Source organism: Enhydra lutris, unplaced genomic scaffold (assembly GCF_002288905.1).
Source record: "Enhydra lutris kenyoni isolate GAN:26980312 unplaced genomic scaffold, ASM228890v2 scaffoldscaffold64, whole genome shotgun sequence".
NCBI classification, from domain to species: Eukaryota; Metazoa; Chordata; class Mammalia; order Carnivora; family Mustelidae; genus Enhydra; species Enhydra lutris.
Genome location: NW_019154148.1, coordinates 7,794,051 through 7,809,479, shown reverse-complemented (window position 1 = coordinate 7,809,479; position 15,429 = coordinate 7,794,051). Strand labels below are relative to the sequence as shown.

The following is a 15,429-nucleotide window of genomic DNA, read 5'->3' as shown; positions in this document are numbered from 1 at the left end:
CGCTGGTCAGCTGCAAGGGGATAAGAGACTCCGGTGGCACCCGGGCAATACAGGGAAGCCAGGTAGGAGGCTGTTATAACAGTCCCAGGGGCGGACAGCCTCCCATAGACATACCGCCTTTGTGTGTGCACCGCATTTGTTTTGAGGGTCTAGTGATTCCAAGATAATTTTCCGGATGCCATGCTAAGGAGTCTGGGTGTTAACTTTGTTTTCAAGTATATGAGAATGATAATATGTGTTTACGGAGCACTGTGTGTTGGGCACTTTTATGAGTACTTTACATGGGTATCTTCTGTAATCCCAAGCTGTGCAGTTTGCACTACTAACAATAAGTGAAGCACACAGATGTTCAGTTTGTTGCTCGAGGTCTCATGTCTAGTAACTCGAACCTGGCGTCTTGGCCCTGGGATAGAGAAGAGGTGCAGAGACTGTCCTTACTTGTTGACCAGAATGACTGAGAACTGACATACAGGGACCTAAAGCATCCAAAAACTCCTGAAAAAATAGTGCAACCTCTGTATAGCTGACTCATTTCTCCAGCTGCTTCTTGTATAGGTTAATGTTTCACCAAGTTTTGAGTTATTGCATTATCTTAGGCTTCAGTAGGTTTCATATTTCCTCTTCTCTTTGTCCTGTGCCTTCCTTCTGACCCTTTATTTTGCTGTTGTCTTTTTCATTTTCATCTACTTTCTATCCATCTCTTATCTCTGCCTCCTCTAGAAAAAAATTTGTGAAGGCAGAGGAGGAAACTAGGTGTAAGGGACAAGTATTAAAGATCTAAGTTTCCGAGGATAAGGTTGTTTCATTCCCTCTGTCTTTGTTCCAGCCCCCAAGATTTAGAGCTTAGAGGTCACATAGCCCAAAGAGACTGACCTGCCCAGGGACCCAGTTCCATAGGGAGCCTCTTCCATTGCCACCCACAAACGTGTTCTGTACCCATCACTTCTTGATTCCCACCTCTCCTGGTGAAAAATTTCTTTCCTTCAAAAAAGGTTCCTGTAGCTTCTGCCTCTGCCCCAGTCCTGTTTTCCCACTTTGAGCTGCCTGTCCCCTCCATGCTGTACCTTCCACTCTCCCACATCTTTCTTTTCAGCCGTCAGGTAAACACACTCTCGCCAGAGTACTGGCCACATCAACACCTTGCTCAAACCTCCTTTTCTTTGCCTACCTCCACTTTAGAGGCTGGAAGAGTATTTATTTTCTCAGCCTCCTTTGCTGCTGGCCTCCATGTAACACAGCTATGGTCAGTGAGATACAAGCCAAAGTTGGCTGAGCAATTTCTGGGACAACCTCTTTTAATAAAAGGCACAGATGTTGCTGGTGCTTCCCACTCTCCTTCTTCCTGCCTTGAATCGGATACTTTACCTGAAGCAGAGCAGCCATGGTGACCATGATGGAAAAGCTATCAAACTAAAGATACTGAATTTTGCTTTGAAACAATACCACCCACCTCCAGATTTGTTAAGGGGGGGGGGGGATTCCCTGCTCGCTTTTAAGCCTCGTTAACCAGGCTTTCCAGTATTTGCAGCCATAAAGCTCTTTTGATAGATACACCCGCTCTCAATGCCAGTCTCCCTCTAGTTATCTTTCTCAGTGTCTCCTTTCTCAGGCAAGCTAATGAGTCCTTTCACTCATTCTTCAACCTACTAATATTTAGCAAAGACTTTCAGTAACCAAAACCAAAGGCCATTTAAAATTTTTATCTCACTTTAAAATGAGTTATTATTTCATGGGTTAGCCTCCATGGCATATGAAAGTATTAACTATTCTTACCTTAGGTGAAATTCTTTTACTTTTGTGCTACCATCTTCTAATTTTTCCTTGTTTTTCATTTTCCTTTTGGTTGCTGTTTCCTGTCAGCTCCTACTGGTTCCACTTCCTCTACCTCCCCCATTCAATGACAGTACTCTCAGAGTACCCTTCATAATTGTCCTGCCAGTTATTCTAGTGTCTGTCAGGAATCTTCACTAGGATACCCACAGACTCCTTAAAATGCCCCCGGACTGAACTTATCATTTCCCCACAAAATCGGTCAACTTTGTGTGTTCTTAATTATGGTACTCCATCCACCCAAGTAAATTTAAGTTCCTACATTTAATCAATGACCACATTATCTAGATTCCGCCTCATTATTGCTTGAATTCCTCCTTTCCCATCCCAGGCCAGTTTTTAGTTTAGCCCTTAAAAAGCAAAGAATAGGGGCACCCGGGTGGCACAGTGGGTTAAGCCTGTGCCTTCTGGGATCAAGCCTCACATGGGGGGGGGGGTCTCTGCTCAGCAGGGAGCCTGCTTCCCCCTCTCTCTCTGACTGCCTCTCTGCCTACTTGTGATCTCTCTGTCAAATAAATAAATTAAATCTTTTTTAAAAAGCAAAGAATATATCTTACCCATTTTGATCTTCTAATCATGTCTATCACATACTTAGCACTTTTTAAGTATGTATGAAATCAATGAAATTTATTTCATTTAAATCTAATGTCATCACTAGAGATCTCTAAAACCTATGATTGTTTTGAGTTGCAAAGATTTTGTTACTATGTCACATTTTCTTCTATTAGTGTCTAGCCTTTTCTCTTTCTCATTTTGACACAGAGTATGGTACAAAGATACATGTTTGAATCCTATGTACTTAGAGACTATATTTAAGTTATACTGTTTTCTAAATAATTAGCTTGCTTAACAGTAGTTTAAGGAGTATTAATTGAGAACAAAAAATAGCATGCTATTGCATTATGACCCGTACAATTGTTTCATCACCCGGTAGCAACCAGCCTATGATTTACGGGAGAAAATAATAGTATGGGAGGAGGGGGAGGAACATGGATGGATAATAATAGGATTTGGTAGAGGTAGAGAATTTTGACCCAAAACATCCAAGGAAACCAGATGGTGGAATAGAAGCATCTAGATAACACATATAACATGGTAAAAGATCAAGGATTTACCAGTGTTGGTTATATTTATAGGTTTATAGCATTTTAGAATTAATAGGGATCATGGAGACCTTCTAAATTCAAAATCTTTCATTTACCAAATAAGGACACTGTGACCTGGTGAAAGTAGGTGACTTGTCCAAGTTAGTGGCAGATCAGGACTATATACCAGGTCTTTGGGCTGTCCAGTTTAGCATTCTCACCTTTTCTCTCCAGTGTGAAGTCTCTGATATCCAAAGATCTACAGTATGACATACAATAGAACTTATATTCATGAATCTTCTTTGTTTAGAACATTAGCTATTTAAAGCTTCCAGTGTAAAGGAATGTTTTACATTCTGAATTAAGATTTCTCTATTCTATATGGTTTCTTTGCAGTGGTATTATCTGATATAGTAACTTATACTTCACCTAAAAGATTCCTACAATAATTACATTGATTAGGTTTCTGTGTTACATGATTTATCTGATTATCACTGAAGAGTTAATCCTGGTGAAGGGTTCAATGAAAAAACTCATGTATGAGTCCTCTGATGTCGTGTAAGGTTTGTACTCCGACTGAAGGCTTTTCCACATTCGTTACACTGATAGGGTTTCTCTCCTGTATGAGTTCTCTGATGCACTATAAGGGATGAATTCTTAATGAAGGCTTTTCCACACTGATCACATTCATAGGGTTTCTCACCAGTATGAATTCTTTGATGTTCAATAAGGTATGCACTCTGGCTAAAGGCCTTTCCACATTCATTGCATTCATAAGGTTTCTCTCCAGTATGAATAACCTGATGTACAGTAAGGGAAGATCGCCCAGTGAAATGTTTTCCACATACCATACATTCATAAGGTTTCTCTCCAGTATGAATTCTCCGATGTTGAGTAAGAGATGAATTCTTGCTGAAAGCTTTTCCACACTGATTACATTCGAAAGGTTTTACTCCAGAGTGAAGTCTCTGGTGTTCTATAAGGTATGTACTTTGACTAAAGGATTTCCCACATTTGTTACATTTGTAGGGTTTTTCTCCAGTGTGATTTCGTTGATGTAGGGTAAGGGTTGAGCTTTTACTAAAGGCTTTTCCACATTCACTACACTCATAGGGTTTTTCTCCAGTATGACTTCTCTGATGTACAATAAGGTGCATGCTTTGACTGAAGGCTTTCCCACATTCATTGCACTCATAGGGTTTTTCTCCTGTGTGAGTTCTCTGATGAACTGTAAGATTCATGCTTTGGGTAAAAGCTTTCCCACATTCATTACATTTGTATGGTTTCTCTCCAGTATGAATCCTTTCATGTTGAATAAGGGATGAATTCTTACGGAAAGCTTTTCCACACTCTTTACACTGATAGGGTTTCTCTCCGGTATGAGTTCTTTGATGAACAGTAAGGTTCATGCTCTGGCTGAAGGTTTTCCCACATTCGTTACATTTGTAGGGTTTCTCTCCAGTATGAATTCTTTGATGTACAGTAAGGGAGGAGCGTTCAATGAAGTGTTTTCCACATACATTACACTTATAGGGTTTCTCCCCAGTATGAATCCTCTGGTGCTTAAGAAGAGATGAGCTCTGACTGAAGGTTTTCCTGCATTCATTACATTCATAGATTTTCTTTCCTACAAACATACTTTGAGCTTTAATTAATTCAGAATTCTGTTTAGTGTCTTCGCCACATGAATTCTGATTATGGGGCCTTTGTCCCACAGGAACACTTTGTTGTATATCAAGGATTGACCTCTGACTAGAACAGCTTTCAAATTCGTGACCTCCACATGCCCTCCTTTCAGGGAGGGTTTCCTTATGAGTAACAGCCACTTGGTGCAGATGTCTGTCCTGGTTTTTCTCTTTTCCATCTAACCAATTATCAGGTTCCCAGGCTTCCCCTAAAGAAGGCCAGAGACCTCTTTCCATTATTACCCCATAGGGTAAATCTTCAGTAATGAATGGTAGGCTTTGTCGTTGATTCTCTGGTTTCAAGTCTTGTTTCCCAGTCTGAAAAAAAAAAAAAAATTTCAAATATACATTGGTTTCTGTGCTGGAAGAGAAAAAACTGTATATGATGGGAATGAGAGAAAGAAACTGAGAATAACTGTGGGGCACAAGTGAGAGCTTTCAGAGATGTCTACAGTTAGGAAGAAAAACAGAAGGGAGGGAAAGAACAGTGAACCAGTTCATAAATAACAGAAGAACTAGAGGAGGTAGTAAGCAGAGAAAAGAGTAAGCCTGTGTATGCAGAAGGGATGGACACTGAAATCATTGACCTCTGGACAAGGCTGAATGATGAAGATGGAATGAAGGGGAAATACAGATAAGCTGGGATCGGGGCAGGCAGATGAGAAAGTCCTGGTATTCCCACCAGCAGTTTCTTCTCCCCTGCAATGCTGCCTCTAATTCTGACACTAAATCTTTGTACAACACTGCAGTGTGACACCTTGAAAAACTGTTGGCTCTGGAGTCAGACACACTTGGCTTTAAACCCTGGCTGTTAACTTACCCTCTTAACTAGTTGTTTCTCTGGATTTTAGTTTTCACAGATATAAAATAAAGGTAAAAATAATCAGATGAGGATTAAGTGAGATAATGCATATAAACTACCCTTCAGAAGCACACTTGTTTGGAATATAAAATACCCCAACCTACTTGAAACTTACAGGACGATGACACAATCTAAAGGGTCCCCTCACCACCAACTTTCAACAGGCTGTAAGTTTCTCATTCTCTTTAAGTAAGAGGGGCCCACAGGGCCCTACCATTTCCTAAATACCCATTCATTAGAGATGTGAACTGGTGGCAGGAAGAGGCAAAGCAGGATCTGTTGAGCTACTTGAGATAGGGCCTTGAAGGAGGGACCTTGTGACCACTCAGACTTTATTTTCTCAGCTCCTACTTCTTATCCTAGACACAACAGCCAGGAGAAATGAGAGGCAGAGGACAGAAAACTACAGTCTGAGAATCAGCTGTCAGCTTGATCAAAATTACAAGAGCCAAGATCAATACTGAACCAACAAAAAGGCCTGTGGGCAGGAGGCTTTACTATGAAGCATGAGGTATGCATTAACTAGACCACCTCCTTGCAACCTGGCCTGCTTATGTAAAAAAAGAGAAAAAGTGGAAAGCCATACAGGCTCCACTTCTAAAACACACACACCACTAGGTAACCCCAAAAAGCACCTATCCAATCAAGTGTGGATATCAACAGGCAACACATGCACTGGAGGCTGCCTCCTGCCCCATCACTATATTACATCCAACTGTCCAACCAAAGCTCTACCCAGTAAGCAATATAAAGGGCAAAACAGGAGCCATTCACACTGTTAGACAAATACAAACTCCAGACCGAACTGCCCTCATTCAAGATAAGAGATACACGGAAAATGACAAATTTGGAAACTATGTAGAGGTTTAAGAAATAAAGTTGTGAAACAAAAACAGGAGAATGAGGAAACAAACATAAAAACCACCTGGAAAATAAATAGTGGAAGAATAATGAAATGCTCCCAGTCATCAAAAGGTATCGAAAAGGAAGTAAACAAAAACAGTGACATACTGGGAGGAGATCTTTGCAACACATGGCCCATACAGGACTAGAACCTAGATCTGGAAAACAGTGTCTGTGGAACACTAAGCCCACCAGAAAAATGGGCAAACGACTTGAATAAGCACTTAAGAAAAGGAAACATGGTGAGTAAACAAGCAAAGATACCCAATCTCAACAGTATCCAGGGGAAAGGAGATTAAAAATGCTCCAGTGAGTAACATCCACTTGAGAGAAAAGAAAGTGCAGACTGATAGCTTGAGATTTTAGAAAGATGTGTTGTAATGGAAATTTCACATACCACTGGTGGAAATGTAATTTGGTTCAGGTGTTTGAGAAAGTTTAACACTACCTAGTAATATAGGACAGGCACAGAGACTGTAATTTAGTAAACCCACTAGTAGGTACATACACTTAGGGAATCTGCTTTGCAAAGGTACACCACAATTCATAATTTTTAAGGTAACATTGAACATAAGAGCAAAAAACTGGAAACCACCCATATGTTACCAGCAATAGAATTGATAACTAAATTGTGAAATATTTATGACAACAGAATAACTGAAAACAGTGAATGTTAAAAATGTCATGTTTATGTCTCCCCAAAACTCATGTGTTGAAGCCTAATCCCCAGTGCGATAACTTTAGGAGGGGGAGGACCTTTGGAAGTCATTAAGTCATGAAGGTAAAGCCGTTATAAGAAGTGACACATGACAGAGCTTGCTTCCCCTCTCTATGCTCTCTGTCATGTGCAGATGTAGTGTGAAGGCAGCTGTCCATGAAGCAGGAGGTGGGCCCTCACCAGGAAGCCAACCATGCTGCCTCTCATCTCAGACTCCCAGCCTCCAAGGAACTATGAGAAATAGATGTCTGATGTTAGAGCTACCAAGTCTATGGTGTTCTGTGATAGCAACCTGAACCAACAGAGAACATTAGCTAAAGCTATGTAAAATAATCAGAATGAATAAATAATTTAAGCAAAGTCACACACAAAAATGTATATAGTAAGAGTCCATTTAGATCGAGTTTAAAAACAGACTAAAACTAAATGTATTGTTTAGAGATTCCTTTATGGATGGCAGTACTGTAAGTAAAAGCGAGGAAAGGGAATTATCACAAATGTGAGAAGAATGGTTCTGTCTTGGGTAAGAGGACATGAATAAGGAGGCTCACACAAAGCACTTCTAATATACAAGCAATGTTCTGTTTCTAAATCTGGGTTCTAGTGCCTGAGTGTTTGCTTTCCTTATTATTTGTTCATCTTTATCATCACGAACTATAAAGAGAAGCAGTATGGCATAATGGTTAAGACAACAACTTTGGAACCAGGCTACCTGGCTCCACTTAGCTGTGTGACCTTGGGAAGGTTACATTAACCTGTCTGTGTTCCTGTTTGCTCAGCTGTTAAATGGCACCTAGTGTATAGTGTTGATGTAAGAAAAAAAATTAGTACTTATAAAGGCCTCTTCTATGTAGATTTTTGCTAAATAGTACATGTATTTTACATATTCTTTTGTCTATAAGACATTTCTTAAAATGAGAACAACAAAATATTTGCAATTTTGGAAAATACTAGTAATTTTAAGTTGAAACATCACTATGTACTAAAGAAAACTTAATAGACTCCATATATCTTCATGGAATTTGGAGATCTAATTAAAAGTTAATTCTGGAGATTTGCTGCAGGAAAAGAAAAATGGATTACCAACAATTTATTTTTAAACCAACTGAAGCAATTGCTCCAGAAAGACAGTGAAGCCATGTCTTCAAGGGACTGAGGAAAGACCAATGTGACTCAAGAATTGCACATGGCCAGTACTCCATACATGTTGTAGAGCAAACCAAAACACATTCTTAAATATGAAAGATTTAGTAATTGTAGTACACTGAAGCCATTCCTGAACTACTGCTTAGATATTTGATTTGAACAAAGGATTTATCCAGGAGTTCCAGAATGTCACTATTAGGATGCTACTAATATAGTAATATAATATGTTATATTACATAATATATATAATACATCATATAACATTATATACTATATTAATATTACATATTATACAATATATATTATATACAATATATTATATATTGTATAATATATTAATTATATAAATATATTGATAACATATATAATAATATATTAGTAGGACATGAGGGATGCTTCAAAAGTATTTGATAATATCCAACGTTGGATCCTGATTGAAAAAAAAAGTATAAGCAATGTATCAAATACACATAAAACACCAGAATTCACACTAACAACAGAATCAAGGAACAGATGCTTACTATTTAATAGTGTTCCCAAAGTGTGACCAGCACATTAGACAACTTAGAGGAGAGGAAATTTTACTTTTCTCAGATCACATGACTGTCTCCCTGGAAAACATAAAATTGTTAGGGTAACTGTACTCCGAATTAGTGAAGTGTTGAGGGGTTGGGAGTGGAGCACTAAAGATCAAAAGCTGTAGCTCTTCTAGGACTGGATGAGGTTTCAGATGCTTGCTGTTTTGCTGTCTCATTAAACAAGCACCCTGTTAACATGCACAGCAATATGCTTGGTCATTGATTGTTAGCTGTTATCATTACCATGATTATTTTATGTTAAAAAAATATATAGCCTTCTCTTCCTTTTTTCCTAAACAGGACTTTGGAGTGATAGCTCATTCTCCTTATTGTCTTAGAATGTCTAGTTATAGGATTTATATAATCTTGGTACTCATCAGGACATGAACAAGAGCCCCCAGGACCGAGGCATCTGGGAGAACACAGATCCTTCAGTCTTTATGGCTGACACTGGTCATAGAGGAGGCCAAGAGCCTCTACTGTACCCACTGTACCTGCCCCAAGAGAACTGGGGCAGGTACAGCCCTCGGGCAGCAGGTCCTGCTCTTCCTACGGCAAGTTTTTATTTCTTTTTGTCTTTCTTCAATCCCCTGTGTAGCTGGTAAGTTACTCCTTCCACTCCACTAGATAACTTCAGTATTCACCTGACTGGACTTCCTACTTAACACTCTCGCTACTTACTATACAGTGCATTCTCCATCTAGCAGCCAGACTGACCCTCTGAACATGAATTATCTCTTCAAGAATCCCTGTTGACCCAGGTGCTGATTAGAGTGGAACGATGAACAAAACACATTTCTGGCCTAAGGAACTTATATTTCCATGAGAGGAAGAAAGGCAACCAACATAATAAATAAGTAAAATACTTAAAATTTAAGTGGCATGCCTTACGGAAAAAAATAAAAGCAGTAAGATGGAAGCAGGGAGCATGATGGGTGAGGGGAATGGTTTGTAATTTCACAGAGAGTCTTCAGGAAAGACCACAATGAAAAGATGATATTGAAGCCAAGACTTTAGAGGCTAAGGACAGAGTCACAGGACTATCACAGGGAGAGCAACCCACACAGAAAGAACCACCAATGCAGAGGCCCCAAGGCGGGTGTGGGTTTGCACTGTGTAAGGATCAATGCACTTTGGATACCTCTACATTTACTATGGTCTTTCAGATTAGTTTTCCTACTGATGGAGGCAAAGACAGGGCTGTAGTAAACATGAAGGAGGCTTGGCTTAGCAGAAGGGACTCTGTAAATAGGGACTCTGTAACTCTGTAACAGTATATAAATCCTGTGTGTTTGTGTACATATATGTTAATGTACACATGCACACACACACACACACACACACACACACACACACATAGAAACACACACACAGATTGTCACCCAGTACATTTCTGAGAATGATACAAAGTCATGTATAAAACACAAATAATAGGTTTCTACATTTAGGGGTAATAAAGGGTGGCTTCCTGGAGGGCTTAAAATGTTACAGGATCCCTAACTGTATCTTATTTCATAGACATGATCTTTGGTAATAGATTTTAATACTTTGCACATGTTCTTGTTTGTTTCCTTCATGACTGTACTTCACAACTGATTTAAGTCTAATGACCACTGATTAGAGGCTAAAACCTCACTGCTTTCCACATTGCTAATAATTCCCATCTTTGTCTCAACATTAACAAGTTTACTAGTGATAATGCTGTCTCCAACAGAACTTCTATCTGCACATTTTCTACTTAGCTTTTATCAACTATAGGCAATATCTAATAAAGCATTTAAGACCTATACACATGAAAACCTTCGTACAGAAAAAGAAAACAATTATCTGGGGTGCCTGGGTGGCTCAGTTGGTTGACCATCTGACTCTTGATTTGGGCTCAGGTCATGATCTCAGGGTCGTGGGATTGAGCACCATGTCAGGCTCTGTGCCGAGCATGGATTCTTTCTCTCTCCCTCTGCGCCTCCCCACCACCCCCACCAAACTCACTATCTTTCTCTAAAAAAAAGTAAGAAAGAAAACAATCATCTAAAAGAAAAATTGGGCCAGGACACTAAGGTTCTATTTGTCACAGCAAGGCAGGGAAAGAAAGTTACTTTTTTGTTTCAGAATTAGCATTAAACTTGAAGGCAAAAACAAAACAAAACCAGAAACCTGTGTTCAACTTCCAGCATGTCATTCCCTCTCTGAACCCATCTAAGAGTGGGGGCTGCAGTACCTACCCCTTTAGGTGGTTACAAAGAGTGAGTCATGATGGCTGGACAAGAGCAGAGCACAGCACTCAGTCCTCCACGCTTTTTTGTCTTGGTTTTGAACAGAAGACTAAAAGGTAGCTTTATCTGGCAATAACATCGAAACCTGGAAAAAACAAGACCCAGAGTTAGCACACCACCAATTTCCTGGGCTTCATCCTCTGGCTCCTCTTTTCTGGGGCTTTGGTTTCTCCTCTCCTCCTGTAAATAGGCTTGAGTCGTTTTGCTGGTAAACAAACCAGAGGTACCCGACCTCCATCTTGTCTCAGCTCTTGCCCTTTCTTCCTTGCCCTCTGAAGTGAACCCTGTTGAAACAACTAGTCTGTAATGTCTTTACTTATTTGCTTCTTTACTCATCTACCTACAGCCCATTTCCCTCGGCAACAAGAGTGCCCTTCCCCACGCCACATCCTTAGAGTCCTTCTGGCTAAGGCCAACAGCACCCTCCAGTTCTTGGTTGGCAGGTTTACTCTCCCACTTCTTCTCTCTTCCCTTGGCTTTCCCTACATTCTCTCCTCCTTTGATGACTCTTTCACTGGGGTATGACCCTTCACTGGGGCATTTTTGGCCCCAAATCAATCTTACTGTCCTTTAGGGTTCCATCCTTGCTGCTTTGCCTTTCTCATTCCCTCATCCTGATAATTAGTAATACTCATGATACAAATGTCACAGATAGGATTGTAACTTTCAAACCTGTATTTTCATCTAATTTCTAAAAATTCTCCTTGATGTCTTTCAATATTCACTTAACAAACATATATTAAATACCTACTCTGGCACGCAACATGCCAGGCAGGGAATATAAAGCAAAGTTAACTCAATCATGACAATTCAGTGAGCCTGCATACTCGTGGCTAGACAGACATTCAGAGAGACAAGGCAAAACATAATGTGAGATGCAAGCATAAGCAAATGAAGAGTCTTTAGATTTAGCCCAACAGAGCAGCCTGAGCAGTAAAGAAGAGAGAGGAAAACCCAGGATCAAGAATACGTGCATTTGCCTCTGCTGCCTCTGGAAAACCCAATAAAAATGACAGTGGGATAATGAAAAAGGCATATATAAACCTACTAAAGTAATCTGGAGAACAAGGGAAAAAATGCTGCAAACATATACCAAAAAACGAAGCAAACAGAAAACAACAACAACAAAAAGCAACTTAAATATTCTCATACAGACAAATGCATGCATTAAAAATACTGCTGTTAAGAAAGAAGAAACACTCAGGATGAGAAGGTGGCTCATAGAAATTTAAAGATATAATAGAAATTTTTTTTTCCCCAGAAAAGGACTGAAAGACTAACTTTAAGGAAATCTTTACATCTCCTGGCATTCTTCCCATCAAACAAGACCATGTAGGATGCACCTGCTGCTCCCTGGACTCAGAATGGTTTCCTACATGGCCCATCACTTTGTGAGTTACCTGTTCAACATACACCTTCAAAAAGAGGCCCTCTCTGATCACTCCTTCTAAAATAAAGCTTCTGTTAACTGATCTAGTTCCCTTATGCTGCTTGCTTTTTCCATATAGCACTAGGACTCTACGCTGTTCATTCCCTTCCTTTCCTTTCCCTTCTCCTTCCATGCTTGCTTTCTTTATTAATTTATTGTCTCCACCAGTAGACTATAAGCTGCATGGGGAAGCTGCCTGTCTTGTTTAGTGCTATAGCCACAGTGCTAGGAACAGGGCCTAGTGCTCACAAAATATTTGTTGAATAAAAAGATTATTTACATAAGATTAAATACAAATAGCAGTAGTCATCAAATCACAGAATCTATAGTAAAGGCAATTAAAGCTACCTTCAGGGATCATTTTATATCTAATAAATTAGCATTGAAAGGCATAAAATATCCAAAGTTGTGCAATGTGTAGCAGAGGTCATAATACATCTTTTGACCCAGTGATTCTTGTAAAATCCTATTCTTTATTTTTTTTTTAAGATTTTATTTATTTATTTGACAGAGAGAGAGATCACAAGTGGGCAGAGAGGTAGGCAGAGAGAGAGGGGGAAGCAGGCTCCCTGCTGAGCAGAGAGCCCGATGCAGGGCTGGATCCCAGGACTCTGAGATGACCTGAGCCGAAGGCAAAGGCTCAACCCACTGAGCCACCCAGGTGCCCCAAATCTTATTCTTTAGAAAGCTTACTGGAAACTGGCATTCATAAGATTCTTTGTTTTTTTTTTTCCTATCAATATGTTCTTTTACTGATTTATTTTATTGCTTTATACTTAGGTAGCCATATACTATTCAGAGATTTAAAAAATATGTGCCTTTCCCTTTAATTTAAAAAAAAAATGTACAAGAAGAAATGCTTTCATATTGAGTAGAGGAAAAAAGACTGTAAAATGTTTTTTTTTTTTTTCCCAGAAGAAAGTCAGTGATAACCTCTAACAGAAATTTCATTTGTGAGGGGGATTAGAAACCAGTCAACAAAGACTAAAAAAGACATTAAATATTTAGAGGAGAATGGAATCCAGATTGACACCTGAGGAATGAGAAAGGGAATGTATAGAACGTGAGGTTACTAGTGAAAATAGAAAAGCTAACGTCATCTTCATTTGTTTTCAAATGAAGACTAAAACACATGTACAAGTTTGCAACTCAGGGAGAAAAACCCCAGTTTCCTTTAAGACAGCTGACAAGCATTTAAATGAATGAAGCCATGGATACAGATTATGGCTGAGAAGAAAGACTCATGAAACAGAGGAAAGAGAATATAAAGTGGAAGAAGACAGACAGGGATTCAAACTATAGATGAATACAGAAAAGCAATAATAATTGGTACATTTACTGATGTTCACAGCAATAAATTAAGTTTGTAAATGTAGTAGTCACTCTTACTTCCCTCCATGGTGAGGGTTTTTGCGAGACGGATGAAGGATGCGTGACATGAGTAATGCAGAGACATTTGAGGGAATAAACGGCAGGCAGGGTTGCAGTCACTCCAGGAGACTGAGGGAGCTCTGTGGGGATTTCCGTGGGTACACACTCACGTAACAAGTCCCTGAAGCCTGATGTGTACCTGGAGAGAGGCACTCTCTAAGTCCATTTGTCATCCAGCTCAGTTCTGCGAGTTCCAGCTGAGAAATCACATTTGGTTTGGAAAGCTGATGCCCTGCTCTGGGGGAGAGACACTAAATTTGGGTTCTGAACTGAGTATAATAACCACTCCTAGTACCTGTCCTTGTCCCTTCCCCATCAGGCCTTCTGAAGATTCCATTTTCCATTCCATGTCCAGAGAGGACACCAAGCAACCATCCTAAAACAATGACCTATCAATGAGGATTGCAAGTGCAAATTCCTGAATTTGGTTGTACAAGGTGGCAGTAGGTGGGGAAAAATGTCAGTAGGGAGGTTTTGAATTAGAACAAGAGGTCTTACCCAGTGAAACCAAGTCACTGTAGTTCTGTAGCATCACTGTCCCATACAAGTTCCTCTGAGCAGAATCCAGACAAATCCACTCCTCCCAAGTGCAATCCACAGACACATCCCTGATGGTCACTGACTCCTGAAACTATAAATTCCTGCTCAGAGGATTATGCTAATAAAACCCCCTGAGGGAAGTGGGGGGAAAAAAATCAGTGTTAGAAGGGACAGGATAGAGATCTGTGTGAGAAAAAAGTCTTATCTGATAAACTAAACAAAAAATGTACATTATCATGAAATAATCAGAGAAAAATGTAATATAAAGTGCTTTGGGGTGCCAGGGTGGCTCAGTCGGTTAAGCATCTGACTCTTGATTTTGGCTCAGGTTGTAATCTCAGGGTCCTGGGATCGAGCCCCATGTTGGGCATGGAGCCTGCTTGAGAATTTCTCTTTCCCTCTCCCCTCACCCCATCGTATGCGCTCTCTCAAATAGTTAAATAAAATGAGTAATAAAAAGAATGTGCTTTGACTTGTAAGGATGGGAAGAGGAGGTATTAGAGAGTAATAGGGAAAGGTACTGAAGGCTGCCCTAGATTACCACTGACAAAGAGTAGGTAGTGTTCTAATGGCCTCCCGTTTACCCTGTTGGTGAAGGAGGGATCCCGCACCTTACAGAGCACAAGGTGACTGAACACCTGACACCCAGCACCAGGCAGAAGAGGCTGGCAGCAATTTACCAGTCACATGTTCTCATAGCCTGGGGAAGGAGGAACTACCTCCCCATGCAGGGCCACTCAGGGAGTGTACTTGTGAACCAGCAGGGGCTGTGGGAGGCAGGCCTTTTAGTGACAAGAGAGCAAGGGGACCCTTGGTTACCATAAGAAGATGCAGTCGGCTTGTCTGAACAATTTCATGGGCTGGTAGGGAGGCAAAACCTATTAAGGTTGAGGACTGGGAGGGGTTCACCAGTCTGGCTGATAGGGCAGTTAGCTAGATAGGGTGCTTT

General features: G+C 40.2%; 1 protein-coding gene across 1 annotated transcript in view; it reads right to left on the bottom strand.

Moving 5' to 3' along the window:
* Window positions 1-15,429, bottom strand: part of LOC111158900 (zinc finger protein 879) — a 166,379-nt gene that overhangs the window by 106,364 nt on the left and 44,586 nt on the right. The window contains exon 5 of the mRNA XM_022521219.1: window positions 3,453-4,469. Within this exon, the coding sequence (XP_022376927.1) occupies window positions 3,453-4,469 (1,017 nt within the window). The remainder of the gene's footprint in view (window positions 1-3,452; window positions 4,470-15,429) is intronic.